The 19,711-nt window shown below is 40.5% G+C and overlaps 1 protein-coding gene across 1 annotated transcript; it reads right to left on the bottom strand.

The window, feature by feature from the left end:
* Positions 1 to 1,877: 1,877 nt before the first annotated feature.
* Positions 1,878 to 19,651, bottom strand: c2cd3 (C2 domain containing 3 centriole elongation regulator). Its single transcript, XM_026192373.2, has 33 exons — positions 19,413 to 19,651; positions 18,008 to 18,277; positions 17,768 to 17,925; positions 17,442 to 17,620; positions 17,186 to 17,328; positions 16,975 to 17,107; positions 16,745 to 16,897; positions 16,511 to 16,655; positions 16,304 to 16,413; positions 15,991 to 16,194; positions 15,726 to 15,838; positions 15,508 to 15,626; positions 15,046 to 15,174; positions 14,510 to 14,956; positions 13,487 to 13,638; positions 12,795 to 13,038; positions 12,223 to 12,406; positions 11,953 to 12,136; positions 11,208 to 11,380; positions 10,987 to 11,122; positions 10,393 to 10,667; positions 9,797 to 9,877; positions 9,100 to 9,717; positions 8,676 to 9,020; positions 8,431 to 8,569; positions 8,287 to 8,351; positions 7,996 to 8,201; positions 7,775 to 7,905; positions 6,820 to 6,969; positions 6,552 to 6,742; positions 4,228 to 4,978; positions 3,378 to 3,486; positions 1,878 to 2,312 (listed from the first exon to the last, which is right to left on the bottom strand). Exons 1-33 carry the CDS (start codon positions 19,462 to 19,464, stop codon positions 2,175 to 2,177), a joined length of 6,627 nt encoding a protein of 2,208 aa, XP_026048158.2. The 5' UTR covers positions 19,465 to 19,651; the 3' UTR covers positions 1,878 to 2,174.
* Between the last annotated feature and the right edge of the window lie 60 nt (positions 19,652 to 19,711).

Here is a 19,711-nt window from a genome sequence, read left to right as displayed (position 1 = left end):
AATGCCGGGTAAATGCCCAATGGCCAGTCCAGGTATTCGGTCAGCTGGTGGGTAACAGGCATCTCCAAAAACGTTAGAGCACTTATGCAAATATGTGATGTCTTGATAAATCGAGCAGATATTAGAAGTTTACACAGCACCATTCTCGCATGAAAATATCTTAAAAGTTTATTTTGTGACCCACAAAGAGTAATATTTCAAACTCTGCCACTCTGTGTTCCTCCGCCAATGCCTCGTTTGAGCTTTGGACGAAATGGATTCTGGGATATTGCATTTCGTCATTTCGAGCTGGTTGGAGACGAAAACAGCCAATCAGATTTTTTTTGCATCCAAGTCTGTGATTGGCTGGTTTTGTGGCACAAATATAACGGTGTACAGAACGAGTTGAGCGCGCACGGGCTGAAATGTTGAGAGCGCGAGCGACACATTGCGAGCGAGCGCAAGTGCAAAAACTGAGCGAGAGGGGCTGCTATTGTGTGTGTGGATAATAGCAAACACTGAAATACATTTTTTGCATGCAGCAATGAATTTTGTTCACTCAAATTCAGCTTTTCTTCGCTCAAAATAAATTTCTCCTCAAAATGCAACACTTGCACCTGCAAATTTTGCGCTCAGAATAGTGGCACAAAAATAACGCCATAGGTCCACATTTACTGACTTTGAACGGACCTGCTGCACCGCCCTGCAGAACTCCAGATACTCATCACACACATGCGCGGAATACCCCGGATTGTTCTTTATCGGTGTTCTCTGTCATGATCCACCTGCTTTCAAATAAAAAACAATTTCAATGTCAGCGGACAAGAGCTGAGGCGTCATCAGGAAAGTTTTATGTATCTTAGTACGGATAATGTCCTCCCATTCTTATGGGAAATAATCCTGCTTTTGGTGTTTTTATGATGGCAATGGCGACCACCAACTCACAGGAGTTCACGTGGGTGTATATCTGATAAATGACCTGTATTTGTATAGCGCTTTTCTAGTCCCTAAGGTCCCCAAAGCGCTGTACACAACCAGTCATCCACCCATTCACACACTGGTGATGGCAAGCTACATTGTAGCCACAGCCACCCTGGGGCGCACTGACAGAGGCGAGGCTGCCGGACACTGGCGCCACCGGGCCCTCTGACCACCACCAGCAAGCCGGGGCTCGAACCGGCAACCTTGTGATTACAAATTGAGCCACGATCGATAACTATGAAGGGAAATAATATGAAATAATAGTCTTTTATTATAGAAATTGCACTTTCTCTTGATTGGCAGTGACATTTTCCTCTAAGAGGGACAAGAAGACTCAAACCATGGCAAAAAAAAAAAAAAAAAAAAATGCCCCCCAAAGTATAACAGAACCTCACAACATCCTCAGTACAGGAGTAAATGGTTCAGGATTAACTTTAACTGAGTTATGTTACATCCCCAAAACTACCCTGCAGTGTCATTTGGGTGTTGTATCATGGATATGTGGTTGTTTTTTTGTTTTTAGATCGATTCAGGTTTCATGTTTCTGCTATCATACATCTTAAGGATGATGTATTTAAACCCTCTATTTACAGGAATTGTAGGTGTGTTAATATTTCAGTAGGACCACTATCTGAAAATATTAAAGTCTGGAGATCACACCTCCCCACTCTTCCATATTTGTTTATCTTTTATATAGTTGTTTATTATCAACGAAACGTTCAACTTTAACTGCCACCACATATTCCATAAATATTCCCAGTTATCCTGACTTATGCCTCATTTTTGCATTTTTTTTATTTGATGCCAATTACGTGTATCACATTTCTCATATAAATACCCACACATATGTACAGGTGCCCTTCTGTTATGTCAGCTACTATAATGAGGTGAAGAGGTGATGTGGACTAGCAATGGCATTTTTAAACTGAACTTCAATGTTTTATTTCTTTAACAAATCAACATGATGGGAAACCCAAAAACATGAAATTAACATACACAGCTGTCTTATTCAAGAGAGAACCTGAAACAGTTACATCACCAAAACTTGTGGCCACCAGCCTGCAGACATTCAGCTTCAATAAAACATTTAAAAAAACAAAAACAACAAAAAAAAAAAAACTTCAGTAGTGAAAATGGTTAATATTTATTTATAAAAATACAACATGTTACATTTAATATACATGATTATTGTTGCAGGCTGAAACCAAACGTCTCTAATTAGTCTCATCAAAGTGAGCTGCAAAAATTTTTGCTATTCTCTCCGTCTCTTTCTTCATGGATGACGGTGACATGTTGGGACGCTGCCGAGGGCCTCTGGGAGGTGGGGCGCTGTGAACCGATGAGTTCTGGTCCTGAAAACATGAAGCGTTAAAGTTAAAAAAAAAAAAAAAAAAAAAAAAAAAAAAACACAAGACAGCTTAGTTGCAGGGGAGGCTGAAGACAAATAAGTTAATTGATCTGAATTTTTTTTGTGATTATATGACTCACAATTCACACACAACAAACCTTTGTTTGGTTAGCCTTCATGTTGTGAGACTGTCAGCTGCATGTATCAGCAACAAATGGCATGCCTGAACTAGTTTCTTTGAAAGGTCTCGTCATCATGCAGGGAGGAGAGGTGGTGCCAACAGTCACACCACCTCTCCAAATAAGTTCTAACTCTCAACTTCTCTGTTTTATTGTGCTCTTCAAAAAGTTGTAAAATTAAAAAAAACAGGAGTGACAGTCATCTCCATTGATTCTTCTTTTTTGCATGTGACAGCATCTTATTGTATTGTACTGCAGTATTATATTGTGTTGTATATAAGACTTTTATTTTATTTTTATCTTTATATTGTTTTAGTGTACACTGAGGGCCGTGGGACCGTTTCAATTTCAAATTCTTGCGTATGGAATGTACATATGGTTTTTGACAATAAAGCTGTATTTGATTTATTATTTTTGTTTGTTTTAAATTGCATTAAAATGATCAATTACATTAGAAGAGAGATCCAATCAGTGGTTTTAGAATTCATACTTTTTACTTAATCACATCCAAAGTTTGCAAAAATACAAAAATGTGTTGTTGGTTTAAAAAACAAAACAAAAAAACCCCAACATTTAAATGCTGGGCAAACACTGTGAATGAGATCAGAGAAAGTCAACCTGTTAGTGCTGCAGAACTGAGTGTTAAATTACACCGAATGTCAGTCTGGCATCACGCACATCACACATCATGCGAAAGATTATTCATAACGCTGTGTGTACAGAAGGTTGGGCAAGTATATTTGCAAAACCATTAAATTATGCAAACATGAACAGATACATCAAAGGTAAAGGTTAATCTCTAACACCACTGTAAAAGTAACAGGAGTGGAGAGAGTGAACATATAAGCAGGCGTGACGGCCAAAAGCACTGCCCGTGGACAAACACTCACCGGGTTGCTGGATGCCTGGGAGAACGTGGGTGCTAAACGTATAGCTCTCATCGACGCCTCCAGTTGGTGGGAGGGGAGGAAGAAGTTTAGAACCTCTGCAGGAACAGAGCTTAATGGATAAAGTTAAAGAAAACACGTTCTCAGTGTGTTTTGAGGCAGTTACAACTGAAGAGGAGGGGAACTGTGTTTAAACACTCCCCAAAAACATGAAAGTAAATGTTCAGAAAAACAAAACAAAAAAAAAATATCTGTTTGACCTCCACGGGAAAACTATATTAAGGGGAAGCGCATCTGAAGGTTGCCGGTTCGATCCCCGGGCTCTCAGTCCTGGTCGTTGTGTCCTTGGGCAAGACACTTCACCTACCGCCTACTGGTGTTGGCCAGAGGGGCCGATGGCGCGATATGGCAGCCTCGCTTCTGTCAGTCTGCCCCAGGGCAGCTGTGGTTACAACTGTAGCTTGCCTCCACGAGTGTGTGAATGTGAGAGTGAATGAATAGTGGAATTGTAAAGCGCTTTGAGTGCCTTGAAAAGTGCTATATAAATCTAATCCATTATTATTATTCATTATTACACAGACTGTGAGCAACCACATGGGATTTAGTGTGTGTGAGTTTATGTTCAGCCTGCTCAGCAGGAACGTTTTCGCACTTCCACCTGTCAGTCTCCTTATGTCTAGATTGTTGAGATGAATGTTGAAATAAAACCCTAAAGACGCCACACAAGATGAAGCATTTACACACCTAACACAAGTTTTATAATGAATCACTGATTTGAACTGGCTCAGAAAAGCAAAAACCAACAGCATAACCTAACGGCCACAAATGAATCATGAAACACATTTAAAGATACCGTTGGAGGTGTGGCTCGTCTGAGGAGGCGGAAACACTGTGGGTGTCTGTGGTGTGCTGTTTGGCTGGTGATGAATCTGTGTCATGTGACCTCTTGTTAGGGCTGTTTAGTTCTTGTTGTTGTCTTTCACCTCCAGCATGTTGCGACGTTTCATCACCTCTCTCCAGATCTGAAGCATCTCCTGTGGAACCATTTAAGCTGCAGTCGTCTTCACTTTCCTCTTCCCTGTGCTTCCCACTGGGGTGACCCGATTCCATATCTACCAGCAGTTCCTTCTTGCCCTCATCTTCACTCAGGTCCAGGTGCTCTGGTCCCTCCAGGCTCTCCAGAGAGGCCAATTCAGGATCTGACAAGATGCTGGTCCAGGGACTGGTTTTGTCTGTTAATGAGGTCACCTCATTTAAAGGCCTCAGCTTCACTACAACCTCCTCATAATCCTCATCTGTCTGCTCATCCACATCATCGTCCTCTTCCTCTCTGCAACCTGTTTCTTCTTCATCACTCTCAGTCATTTTAGCCTTGCCACTTCGTCTGTCCTTTTCTTCCTCAGGCTCAGAGTCTGTGAGGTCCTCAGACACTTCTGCTGGTGTAAATGACAGAGGAGACGTGACTTCTGGGGAACAATGTGAAACTCTGTGAGGACTGGACGATCTCTCAGTGATTGCTTGTGTATTGCTGTCTCCAACAGGTGACACTGTTGAGCTACTCTGTGGGTTTGAAGGAATTGTTTCCAAGCGGTGTCGTTGTAGACCTGTGTAAAGAGACAGACAAAGTTTGAAGGGTTTGAGAAACACACATGCATGCAACATGTGTCTAAACCCAAAGCTGAATCTTTTTAGTTTTGTCTGGCTCACACAGAAGAAGTTAATAACATAAATGTAATTTGCATATAAAATAAATATAATGGGATATGAGAAAAACTGTACAATGAGCTCATTTAAATAACAAGCAGCAGAAGACTGTCAGTCTGCCCCAGGGCAGCTGTGACTACAACTGTAGCTGCCTCCACCAGTGTGTGAATGTGAGAGTGAATGAATAGTGGAATTGTAAAGCGCTTTGAGGGCCCGAAAAGTGCTATATAAATGCAATCCATTATTATTATTATTATTATTATTATTATTATTATTATAATAAATGGACTGGTTCTTATATAGGGCTTTTCTATTCTGAGCACTCAAAGCGCTTTACACAACTCGTTCATTCACCCAATCACACAAGCACTTTTCTCTTTTCTTAAGTTTTTTAGTTCTGTCTAACTAACATTCATACACACATCCACACTCCGATGGATGCATTGGAGAGCAAGCTGGGGTTAGCATCTTGCCTAAGGTTATTTGGCATGCAGACTGGAGCATACTAGGACCGAACCACCAACCTTCTGGTTAGGAGGTGACCTGCTCTACCAACTCTGCCAACTATGCATAAAAAAGCAAAACAAGAGAAATTAATAAAAATCAGATTTAAAAAGTTTTGTTTTTAACTGGCTTTTAAAAGAGTCCACCGATCTTAAGACTTGAGTCTGTGGGCCACTAAACAGAAGAATCTGTCTCCTTTTGTTTTCAGCTTAGTATTGGGCACCATCAGCAGGCCCTGGTCACAGAACCTCAGGGGCCTGCCATAGACATATGTTAGTAGAAGCCCTCTGGTATAACCTGGTGTCTGTCTGTGAAAAGCTCTCCAAGTTTGCCAAAGAACCAAGAGGTTCTAATTATTTCATTTTTCTCTTGATTTAGCTGAAGAGAACTGCCTGCCATCCACTGTTTAACAGTGTCTAGGCACTTCAATAAACTGCTAAGTTTTCAAATTTCATTTGGGTGAAATGAGGTGTAGAACCAATTATCATCTGCAGAGCAGAGATAAGAGATGCCCTTAAAGGTTGACAGAATGTGCCCAAGGGGGACCAAATACAATAAAAACAGCAGAGGCCCCAAAACAGAAACCTTGAGGTACACCAAAATGAACTGGATAAGGGGAGATCTGTGCTTTGAAGTAGCTACAGAAAATGATCTGTCAGACAGGTATGAAGAGAATCCCTCCAACCAGATACTGATATACCAACCTAGTACTTCAGCCTATTAAGCAGAATGAAACGTTCAGCTGTATCAAAAACTGAGGTAAGGTCCAACCTGAGCAGCAGAGAACAGTTTCCCCTGTTGCTCGGCCTCAAAATGTCATGTGATACTCTCAGAAGAGCCGTTTCAATTCAATGAAATCTACAAAAACCTGATTGAAAGTGGTCAAGAATGCTGTGCTGATCCAGAGCAGCAGTTAACTGGTTGACCACAACGTCCTCTAGGACCTTAGCAGTAAATGGATGAACTCACCACTGATGATGTTGTGGACTTCTCCGACTAACTGGTTTGACTTTAGTAGAAGCTGAGATGAGCTGTACTCCGAGTCCCTCCGTTTCTCATGTTTATTGTGACTTTCCTGCTCTGGCATAGGTGGGAATGTAGGAGTTGAAAGTTTGCGGTTGAAATATTTCTGAATGTTGTCAAGCTCGCTCAGTTTTTTCCTGTAAGAAAAGAAACAAAGCTCAGGCTCTGCATCAGTCATAAATGGTTAAACAATGCAGTGTCCATAAACTGGTACCTGAGTGCTGAGAACAGGATCGAGCTGGAAGGATTGATGTCACCTGCACTGCTGCTGTGAAAGGACTGAGACGCTGTTTGCTCCTGCAGACTTTGATGGTACAGGCGTACATTGTCCATGTGCTCAGAATGACGGTCACTCTCACTGGACCTGCAGCAGTCATTACAATAACATATAAATACAGTTGCAGACTTTATATTGTAGCATGTGGCAATGAATAAAACTATGCAAGGACCGGTTCTGCAAAGCACCAGTTCTGTGCCAATACCAATGTTTAAAATAATCTGATAGCAGACGCTTGTGTTCTTTTGTTTTGTTGACATTTTGTGACAGGAAAACGAATTAATCCCCATTGCACAAACACAGTATTATACACAGTACTTACACTACACTCATTTATTTGTATTTTGTTTCCAAAGGGGTCAGACTTGTAATTTTTTGAAGTGGTCTTGTGCAATAGTTCTCCAGACTTTCTGAAGGTTTTTGGAGGACATTGGCTGCTTTAAACTCATTTTCAGTCCATATCATTTTCAGAGACCAGTGTTTTTTTAATTTTATTTTTGTAAAATATTATTTTATTTTACACAAGAAGTGGAAACTAAACTAAACTGTGTCACCAATGTTAAAACGGTTTTTTTGCCTAAATGCTTAATTGTTTGTTTCCAGATTTATACGTTTCAACAAATCGCTGCACATATTTCTGATTTTCATGGCAAAATACAAAGAAATGAGGGGAGGCTTAAGGCTTACTTACTTACTGTAGATATACAAAAACCTGCCCTAATGTTTTTCAGTCCTCAATGTGTCTAAACTAAGTGATACACATTTATGAGACTGGATCTCAGGAATAAGGACCACAAAAATGATGAAACACAGCTGATGAACATCTTCCATTGCCTTACTGGCTGCAAATATTCTAACAGATGATCGGCACAACCATGGTGTGAATAAAAACCTTTCAGAGAACAGCCTGTTCGTGTGGTCGGGTGATGAGATCTTCTGCTCAGGGAACCTGCTGATGTGAGAGGGAAAGCTGCTGTATGTGGCTGTAGTCTGGTAGCTGAGAGGAAAGGCCTGGAACAAACCCTGCCAGACAAACACCTTCTGGTTTGTTTCAAATTTTGAGAAAGCCATCAAGAGTAAAAAAATCTGTTCAAGCAGTCTGAGTTCTCTCACCAATGAGTTTTTGGCAGCTTCTTCACTCACAGATAGTCTCTGCCAGCGTAAATCTTGGACCCCCTTCAGTGGAGTGATGGACACTTTAAGCTGGCCGTGACACTGGCCGCCAAAGTCTGTGATGTTGTACCAACCGCACACTGATGGGAAGCCACAGACTAAAGGGGACAGGTCTACAGAGGCAAATCCAATCACCCTGTCCAGCTCTATGGAAGCAAAATGAAAATGAATAAATTAATCCTTCAAAAACATTAAAGCAACACAAACAACGGGGTGAAACAGCTCCTGTACCTCCTTTATGCCAGACTTTAAACACAAGGGATTGTTGTGGATCAACCAGGAGCTGCTTTGATAGCCTGGAAATTTGAAACAAACACATTAGCCTGATGTTTGATCAGTAGGTTATTTAAGTTGAGGTCTGTGAAGTTATTCAACCTGCACTCGTGCTGATGGTCCCACACAGGGGAGTCTGTGTTAGCTATCACAGCCGTGGACACTGGTTCAGCAGAGTCAGCAGTGGCGTATGAAACACAGCAACATGGCATCCCTTCACTGCGTTCTGCGAGGGGACAGCCTGATGGAAAAGACAAACATGTTGTTGTTAGTGAACTGTACGTTTTGTTTCTGTTTTGCTTTCTTTTTTTTTAGAAAAAAAAAAGGCACAAGACATCAGGTCACACCTTTCAGGTTCAGGTGCATGGCCCGATCCACTGTGACTGTCACAGGGAAAGATTCATCTGTACTCTGTTCCGTGTGCTGCACAGATGAGATGTCTGGAGTGGCTCTGGAGGATTTATACTTGTGTTTGCTCTGTGCTGATGATTTTCTGAGTGTAGATGGAGAAAGGACTTGATCTCTTTCTTCCATGTCCTCTGATACCAGTTCTTCCTGACTGTCAGAGTCCACCTGAGTCTCAGCTCCAGTAGGTATTTCTCCTGGATCTGAACCGCCTGTCAAGGTGATGTGTACCCTGAGAGCTGCTCCTTGTAGATCTGCTGCTGAGCGCCTGAACAGAGGGTACACTCCTGTGAAAATACAAAATTTATTACACTCTGAAATATGGAGACGATTTTACTAAAGCATTGCTGAGCAGTTATTTCATACCACTTAGCGTCAGCTTCTGCTTGGAAGTCTTTGCAAGCGAGGACAGATCGACGAATGCTGAGCCCACCAGTCGGTCTGTGTCACTGGGCCTTCTGGTTTTATTTTTCTTAAAGGCAACCCACACCTGCACCTCCAGCTTCTCCTCCCTTAGATACCACATTAAAGGCTGCGTACGTCTCAGTTCAACAGTCCTACTTCCTTCAAAACTCACTGTGGCCTTGTCTTCCCCTGCGCCTTCATCAGCAGATGGGTGTTTCAGGTGAGAACAGAAGGCGTCTCGGTCATAGAACTTGTACCTGATGTAGCAGTAGGTGGAGCGCAGCAGCTCACTGTGCCCAGGTAGCAGCAAACAGTGGATGGGTAGCCACACTCTAGGCATGGTAAAGGTCAGCGAGAGTTTTCTCATGCTCTCTTCAAACAGTTCTTCTTCATCCTGCATCATGGAACTGTCAGTCAGGGTATTTTCCCAGCCTAAACCCTGAGCAGCTTTAATGACCCTTTCTCTATCAGAGTGGTGAGCGAAGCTAATGGAAAGCTCTAGGCCTCCGACCAAGATGTGCTGGTGCTGAGAAGAACTTGCTTCAAGACTTATATAAACTCCAAACCAGCCAGAAATACCTACATATGTGGAAAAAGAAAAACTCTGACAAAGTCTTAACAAAAAATAACTGCTTTAACTATTTTAAGCCCAACATACCTGTTCTTTTGTTGATGAGCTCAGACAGAGGTATTTTCACAGTCCCCAACATTAAATCTTTAGATTTGGAAACGTTCACACCTACAAAAGAAAAAAAAAAAAAAAAAAAAAAAGGACAATATTAGAAACAAATACTGCTAATAAAATTTTTACACAATAATGTTTCAAAAATTTTAAATACATGTTTGTTTGTTTTTTAACTTGACATTATGCTGCCAAAAAGCAAAGGTATCCTCCAATGTCCCATCCTGGATCAGCTCTTTTACAAACTTTTCCAACGCATTGATGTTTATCTCACTGTTAAATGGTGTATAACGAAAAATATTCACAAACTAGGGCTAACATTCATGACGATTCTTAATATCTAGATCAGTCAGTTATTGCACGGGTGTATATGATATAATATTAAAAAAAAAAAAAAAAACTATGACAATTTCTTTAAGGCTCCACTGATGGGTAAAGAAAAGATAAATAAAAAGTAAAATAAATGATTAATGGTCTCAAGTTAAACATAATCAGAAAACTGTAACATAATATACTTTAGGCAAGTTAAATGTAAGAGTAACCTCATTTCACAAAGAGTGCACTGAGCTCACTTAAACTTTTACGATTGTCTCGGTTCCACACAGTGAAGACAGCAGAAGCCTGTTCCAGCTGCTCAGCAAGGCTGAAGGTTTCTCCGCTGCTGGTCTGAGCAAGCAGATCACAGGACACCTCCATGTGGTGGTCGAACTCGGGGCAGAAAGCCTTTGCTGCTGTGCGGGTGCACCTCCTTTCACTCTCGGGCAAGAAAGAAAGCTGGACTGTGATGAAAGTGTTCAAACCAACGCCGACAAAGTAGCTGAACCTCTCATCTTGTTCTGATAATATCCTGAAATAGCAGAGGCAGTATTTCTAAATACTAATTTGGGCATTATGGTTTCAATACACATAAAGAAGAAATGAGCGAATACTTTTATTTTGATCAGATGAAATTTGCCACCAATCTCAGAATGAACAAAAATAAAACAGCAGAGTCTCAACAACTGTAGATTTGGTGCACATCATCAGCTCTTAATCCTACATCCTAACCCAAATATTTTTATCAAAGTGAGCAGGTGTACAGAAAATCTGTTCTAATTAATGAGCTTTATCATACATAGATGAAATAAAAAAGGCAAATTGTCCAGAGGTCAGTAATAGTGATGTACCTTGCGGCAGCCTTCAGACCACATGCTCTGTACACTTGAACCACGAGTGTCACAACTCGAGAGGCAGCTCCTCTTCCAGTGTGTCCTTCAGGTCTCACAGGCCTGTGCTTGTATCGAATGCAAACATCTAACAGTCCTACAAAAACAAAAGCAATAACATTCAGATACGGCCTGTATCTATATATTCCTATTAGCATGCGTGCATAATTATGTGTGTATACCTGAAGGCTGAGGTTGGTGTACTGTGGGACTCTCTGTCCTGGGAATCAGGGGCAGAGAGAACATCTGAGCCTCATCAGGAGTTTGCCTCTGCATGGTAACCATGGCACACAGCTTGGACAGTGGAAGCATTCCTCTGGCCACGAGCTGATCTCTCACATTTGGATAGTAATATCTACAGAGAGACATTATATTGATCACAAAAAGAAAACAAGTTGAGCCAGTTACAATTAAGACTGATTACTTTCACATAAATTCTGATTTAAGTTAGTGGATCTCAAAATTCTGTCTGGCATGCCCCCACTACACCTGGTTGTCTGTACACACACATGCAGCTTGAGAATCACTTCACTAAAGACACTAAAGAGTAATTCTGCAGACCTGTATATCATTACCGTATGCACAACTGAGCATTTAGAAATAAAGTATTTTCCTTAACAGGATACAGTGTGATACTCACTGATTAAAAACATACAAAATGCACTAGATTTATGTAATGAAACAAAATTTACAAAAGCTGCCAAGGAAGTAAAGTTTTCTGTGCTCCTTGTACCTAATGAAACTTTAAGTAAAGTTTAAAACCTATTTTTACAGAGGGCACTTCAGCTAAAACAGGAAACCAAAACATTACCATTCCTGGGGTAAAAATATTAGGCTTATAATCAGCATTTTAACTGTGGTAAACATCATTTCATTATTTTATTAAAGTTTAAATGATACATGGATGACATAACAGCATCCACAAACCTGCACCACACTTCAAACTGGATGCCTCCACCGCTGCTGAGACCTTGACTTGAGAGAGAGCTGAGTAGCAGCCTCTGGACAGGAACTCCTTCAGGAGCCAGGAGCACATGAGTCTCTGTGTGACCAAACACCGGGTCAGGAACACAGAGCGTTGTGGTGGTACGAAATGGTTTCAGGTTCACAGCTGTTGGGATGTGATTAAGCTTGGAATGATTCAGAGGGAATAGAAACATCTTATGATGAAGATTTGAAATGATTAGGTGGCCTTACTGCTCTCTATGAGGTTTTGGTCCATGTCTGCAGCAGAGTTGCCCTCCTGACAGGGGAAGCTGTACTGGATGTAGCAGTCTGCCTCACCCCACACTGTGGACTGCAGAGGAGTCATCCCACTGACCCTCTCCACCCTTACCACAAAAACATGCTCTCTCATAGATTCTACATGTGCTGCAGTCACCTGAGGGAGCAGAGCAGTTAATGTTTGTTTGTTTTCATACCAACACATTAGAGAAAGAAAGGGAACAAACAAGTTGTGTTGAAGTTTGGTGTTAACGTTTTCATGAATATTTATTCTACCAAGTCACATTCATGAGTTGTGAGGTTTTAAGGATCTAAATTAACAAAAAACAACAACAACAAAAAAGCATTGCAGCGAGTTTCCATAAAAACTCAATAGGGACAAATGTAAATTGTGCAGATTTATTTATATTTATATTTTGGTCTGTATTGTGTGCCAGCACATATTTAAAGTGGAATTTTCTCTATACTTTCTATTAAAATAAAATAAAAAAAACTGCCAGACTAATCTATTTGACAAGTATTATGCAGCCAATGGTAACACCAACCTTTGTTTGTGAATGTGGATGGTGATCAAGCAGATGAACTGGTCTCACAAGATGAGGCAACGAGTCATATTCTTCATCTCTCGTACGCTGGAGGGAAACGATCTGCTCTGATTGGCCCATAGCCAAAACAACCCTGAGGTTTCCTTTACAGCTCCCTGAGAACACATCAATGACAGGCATGTAGCAGTCCACCCCTAAAACAGGGTACTGCGCCTGCAGGAGGAGGTGGGTGATCTTTGGATCCCTGAAGGGGACAGACATATTTTAGTAAACATGTTAGTATGTTCTATACTTTGTCATATATTTTAGGAATCCACTTAGTGACTAGAATGTAGGGTAACTGCCTTTTACAATACATTCTTGGTGTATGTAAACCTGGGATACTAAAAGTTTTCACTGCTCTTCCCTCTCAGATATTATTATTGTGATTCCAATTTATAGGACTGTCAGCTAAATAACAATTACAATTGTTAATCAGTGGATAACGTTCTCAAAGCGTTGGTATATGAACAGTCAAAAAAACTAAACATCAAAATATAATTCCCAGGCACAAATGGTGTAGCATTCACATTTAACTAATTCCTTCAGTCAAAAACTCAGAGATACTTTTTGCAAACAAATAAATGGTCAGCTGACCAGCTAGCAACTGTAATATTTCATAATTATCCTATATTATTGTTTACCTATCTTACCTGAATGACATGTAGAACTGATGAAGAGGCAATTTAACTAGGCCAAGGAGTCGATCCTGCCCTGAGCTTCTAGTCTTCTGCCACACTTCTATGACCATCATATTATTTTTCATCCTCTCCAGCAGCTTAGCTGTTAAGGCCACAGGTGTCACCTAAAACAGAGAAATGTAAAGAGTGTATTTAGATCAAGCTGCAGGCACTGAGAAATCATCAATGATCCCGACAACTAAAAATGCCAGACTAAAAAAAAGGATTAAAGCCTGGAACATAAAACAGTTTTAAAGATAATAATAATAAGTAATAATTATAATAATAATAATTATAATAATAATTATATTATTATTACTACATTTAATTAATCTACATTTACTTTTCACTAATTCTGAAGTGTCTGTTTGTTGCATCCATGTAGTTTTAATTGATTCAACAAACAGCTTCCAAATCTGGTAGCTTCTGGAATAAACAAATAAACAAAACGCCTGCCAGGTAAAACAGACTAATTTATGCATTGATTTTTATGTCAGATGCCTTTACTGAAGGAACCCCAAGAGGATTTGTTTCTCCTCCTGGTCTCCAACCAGGGATTTTTCCCATGATAGACAAACAGATAAACCACTACTCTGTGAAGCCACAGAATAATTTCTAATGCTAGTTTATGCTAATTTATTCTTATGTTAATTTTACTACTAGTTTCTTGTAGAATAGCACAGTATCACGTACATAAATAAAATATTAAAAAAACCATGTAACAATATGTAAAGCTTTTAAAACAACAGTCAAAAATAAAAAACTCATAATGCTCCCATATACTCCTTTATTACAAAAAACAGCTTTGTGCAAACTCTTTGTAGATCCAGAAAAAAGACTTAAGAGAAAAAGTAAGTTTTATGTCTTTTGTTTTGTGGATTCAGTTTGCAAAAACATTATAGTAATTTCCCTTCATAAATAAGATCATTCCAATGACGTACAAAGCCAGGCAGCAAACTTTAAATGTGGTGAGAATAATGGACCTGCAGCACTTACCTGAACAAAGTTAAACGTAGGGTTTGGCTGACCCCAGCTGACAACAGATCTTGCCGGCTCATCACACCAAAACAGTTTACAGTTCAAATAAACATTCGGAGCCTGCAGAGGCCCACAGTTGAAGTTCTTCCCATCTGGTACCATGAGTAAGGCATGCAGCAGGGCCTCAGGTTCCTCCTCCACCTGCTGCCACGATTTAGGGGGAGATGTTTGATAGCCGGAAATAGGAGCAGGTTCCCTGGAGGGTCTCTGAGGTGTCCAAACATTCAGCCTGGCTTCTTCAAAAGAACTAGCCGGTAACTCCTCTCTGCCATTGGTAGCATGCTGGGTTCTGAGGCCCACCTGTCTCTCAGGACTTTGTGACGGTGACATGTCTCTCCAAGTCACCTTGCTTTTACTTTTTTCAGAGGAGAAACCTTTACTGTGTGCTCCAAGTTCTAGTGAAACCTGCAAAACACATCAACATTACTTCTGTGACAGTTGCTTCCAAACATTACTTCCTGAGTAAAAGAAGCAAGCCAATGAAAATATATTGCCTTGAGAGGTCCAAACTCCCATGTTTCACTGTTGCCTTCTCTCTGAACACGCAACACGACAGACTGACTCAGCTGCTCGTTCTGCAGCAGACTGCGCAATGGATGAATTGCCTTACCAATGGCAACAGGCTGCAACACAGGATATAGTGATTTAACACATAGTACACCCGAGCATTTAAAAGAAAACAGCAATGATCTTTTTTTATATTTAATGGAATCACAGCCATGTGTTTGTAGAACATGTTAGAAATACAATAACAGACTCTTCAATATTTTAATCACACTTGTGTTATTGTCTGAAAATGTGTATGTCAAAAATATTTTAACTTCAAAACAACCAGTTAATTAAAAATAATCATAACGTAAAGCCTTTGTTAAGAAAAACAGTAGCTCACATATCATGAAATAACTGACAAATTTCAACAAAATCAAATTACTAATAGTCAGCCTGAAGATACTTACTTTCCTTTGGTCACTCTTTCGTGAGTAAATCGTGAAAATCAGATCAGTTCTCCACCACTGTTCAACTGTGGCTGTACTGAAGTTGACAGGAAACACAGAGAGATGATGGAAGTTCACCACTAAAAAACATAATGTTTGTCAGTCACAAACCTGAAGCACCACAAGCAGCACTTTTCACTTGGGATGATTTCATTAAAGCAGATTCTCAATGGTCATACCTCTTCCTGTGACTTTACTGGAAACAACTCTGGTCACTTCCCCATCTCGGCTTGCCTTACTGCGATCATGTCGATTTGAAGTCACTGGGAACGAATACTCAACAAAATATGTACTAAAAGAAGAAAATGACATACGGTTTTGTCCCTAAAAGTTTGTATTTTTTATAACAAAGTCAGTGATTTGCATCATCATCATTATTATTATTATTATCGTTATAATTATTATTAGCATTATGATCAACAAGATTTTAAATGTTTTCCTAACCATTTCCTGGCAATTAATGGCCGAAGTGGTTTTCCTTTATTTGAGGTTTTTCTGGGTGTTGTGGGTGAGCTGCCAGCTGGTACAGTCAGAGACTCAATCGTCACTCTTGCCAGCCGCACCGAACTCAGCAAAGTCAGCTGCTCTGCACTCAGGAGAAAATGGATATTCCCACCATCTCCTGACCGCTGATTCTCTGAATTGTGGCTGGACACAGAAAAACACAGTTCCCAACCATTTCATGCATCTAAGAACAACCTGAGCCTCTGAAAGAAGCTCTAGCTCTGACTTAAAAAGAATACGTAAAGGCCCTCACCCTTCACTAATCTTGGGTGCAGACTCAGTCAGCTTTTTTGCCTGATCTTTACTTGAAGACACGATCCCTTGGCACTCCTCCTCAGTGTCAGCTAATGTGGTACCTGTAATCTGAAAGAATGACAGTTATACTAGAAAATCTGTTAAACTGACAAAGCTTACTTTACCAAAATTTAAAAAAACAAACATATAAAAGTCATCTAGTTACAGGAGTTTTGTAGAACAAATTTTCCAGCAAGCTCTGATCATACTGTGGATCATTGAGCTCGCTATCGCTACAGACACTGCTATGACCAGAAAGAGAATCAGGGCAGGGGCCTTGTCCATCCCAGAGAGGAAAAGCAGAAGTAGAGCTTTAAAGAAAAGAGAAAAAAAGGGAAAACTTTAAGTAAAAATACAACATCGTACATCTGCATCTGGATATAAATTCAAACATGGATACCTGCCAAGTACCAGATCCACAGCTCTGTTGTCTATGTCAGCAGGTCCGTCCAAGCCACTGTCTGAGATTACAGTAACATCATCAGAGTGCTTCAGAGTTAAATCAGTGTGAAGGATATTTTCAAGAAACATCCCAGAAGGAGAAGACAAGGGCCTGCAAAGAAAAGAAGAAAGTCTTACAGAAAGTGAATTGGTAAGAGAGAGGAAGCACTATTTTTTTTCAACACTAACTTTGGCAGAGGTTGGATGTTATCCTTTGGTAGAAGCAGTGGAGTATCTTTCAGAGCCGCCGCACTATCGGTGTCAGATTTCAAAGCTGATATAACCATTGCATTTCTGAGTTTGTTTCCACGGTGGAGAATAACTGAGATGAAAGAAATAAAATTTCAAAATATAGATATGCGTTTCTGCAAACTGATAATGCATGGATGCTTAAACAAACCTGAAATGATATCATTAGTTGGTTGATTTAAAGGATTCACAGCTGTTTGACTGTTCTGAGATCTGTTTGTTGTTGGCATCTGATTTTCAAGCGTCTCTTCTTCGTCCCTCTGTGCATTTTGGAAATATAAGTGGTCCTTCCCTCTGAAAATATTATAGCAACGAATAAAGTAAGATCACTGTCCTCTGATTTAAAAATGGCACTGCGTATGCCAAGATATGAGATGCTGTGCAGGTGTTTGAATTCAACTCTAAACCTTGGTGTGTTTCCGCCACTGCTCTCGGCTGATTCTTTCCCGTTGTTGGCTGAAAGCAACCTGTGCTGTGAGGGCACGGTCATTGGGGTGACTTGTCGTCGCTCGGTGCTGAGGTCTGTGTGGGGACCGGAGCCGCTGCTGTCATAAGCTTCTGTCAGTGGCTCCAAACTAAGAGCTACCTGATGAGGGGTGTAAGAAAAAGCTTAGATGTGGACTGTCCTCAATGTCACAAACTGAGTGAGCAAAGCCCAATTTCAATACAGCCAATAATACTCAGATCCAAATAAGCACTTGGCAAGTAAATATGATTTTAAGTCTACACTCACCTGTAGCTCTCCCAGCTTTTCAGACGTTGGAGATACAAGAGTGTAAAATCCACTGATTGACTGTGATAGTGACAGGTGGGAGATGCCAGTGACCTGAGCTCGTGCAACTGGCAGATGATCTGGTTTAGTTAGGGCTTCCAGCACCAAAGAGCCCATATCTGTTGATGAACAGCATAATGGAGATTAAAAGGAAATCGAAGCAGCATAGCAAACTCAAGAGCATCAACCTCTCCTAACTACCTGTAAGGTAAGAGGTGAACTGTTTTGGGCCACAGCGGATGGGGAAGCGAGCTGTGGTCTTGATAGTTTTCTGTGCCAGCTGTGATCCATCTCTGGGAAAGAAATGTGTACCGTCGGACGACTCTCCCCACCAGCGCAGCCTGATGAACGTTGCAGATGGTGGCTTGTGAACTGTCCATAAAACTCGGCCTATGGTCACCTTCAGGAAGCATCTGAGCTGGCCCTCGACCAGAGGTGGGAGACTAGTGGATGGGGACACATCACTGGGGACTGCAAGAGATAAAGTGGAAACACAAAGAAAGTAATAAAAAGAATGGGATGTTCAGTTTACCTATATTTTCTTTTATTGGCTTGAAAAACATTGGACAAATATAACAGATTGGATATGACAAATTATATCAAGCCTTCCTCTAGAAAGAAAAACATGTACTGAAAGATTTTACCTAATGTTTTTCTTTAAACGAATGAAAAATATTAGGTTAAAGAGGGAAAATTTTACTGTCAAAGTTACTTTAACCCAAACTAAAAATCACACTGACAATACTGTTCTAACTTCAGCGGGATATAACTGGTTATATGGGGCTTTCAGTTAGGTCGTATGTTACAACATAGATCCACAGAGATTTAAATCAGACCTAAATAAATTTACAGCAAAAAACACCAATGCTTATACGTTCAATGGATATTTTATAAGTTCTTTTAATATCGCCCATTGCTCTATTAGATTGAGATCTAATGACTGTGAAGGCTAGTTACGTACAATGAACTCTTTGCCATGTTCAAGAAACCAACATTAGACAATTTGAGCTTTGTGACATTGTACCCATCAAAAAATGGATACAATGTTCAGTAAAGGGATGGACATGGCCAGCAACATTACAAAGGAAGGCTGTGTTTTGTTTTTTAAACAGTTCTCAGTAAATACATACTAAGGGGTTCAAAGTGTGCCAAAACAATATCCCCACAGCCTTACACCACCAGCAGCAGCCTAAACAGGCGTACTTTAATCTTACACCAACTTGCCATGTATTAGCAAGTATTTTGGTATCTCTTATGAAATCAATACAGTCTTGTTTATGCATAAACACCACAAAAACGAAAAAGGAATAAAACAGAAACCGATTGAAGGCGCCCGTTTTAAAGAGAGATTGTATACTTTGCCTTTAGCTTTAGCATATTTTGACAAAACCACAAACAAAGGTTGCATAAAGTTGACTGCTAGAGCTACACGTAAACAAACAAGAGATTTGTGAAGACCGGCGAAACAAACCGAAAGACAGTGCATACAAAACAGACAGTACATAGAGAAATGTAACTAATAAGTAAGTAAACATTTGAGGCTAATCTGAGGCTGACAGCTGTCGGTAACATTACAGTAGCTAACGGCTAGCTAAACTGAGTTTACCTTTCTTTTTGCTGCCTGCAGTTCTGGCGGACCTCTGCTTTCTGCTCTTCATCCCTCAGCTCAGTAAGCATGGACTGTAACTAACAGCCAGGCCAAAGCACAGTCAGAGACGTTAGCAGGCATGTTATCGCTCTGCAGCTAACTTATAATCCGTTAAACGCAGCTGAGTGAGCGGCACACACACACACCCACAGACACTCATAATACAAACAGCAGCGCGGAAAACTGTTCCCGAGCAACGAACTACCCCGCTTCCGCTGCCGCTGCTTTTCACAGAGGCATTCTGGGAAAGTGAGTTA

This window comes from Astatotilapia calliptera, chromosome 14 (genome assembly GCF_964374335.1).
Source record: "Astatotilapia calliptera chromosome 14, fAstCal68.1, whole genome shotgun sequence".
In the NCBI taxonomy this organism is placed as follows: Eukaryota; Metazoa; Chordata; class Actinopteri; order Cichliformes; family Cichlidae; genus Astatotilapia; species Astatotilapia calliptera.
Note: the sequence above shows the minus strand (reverse complement) of the source record. Positions and strands in the feature narration are given on the sequence as shown.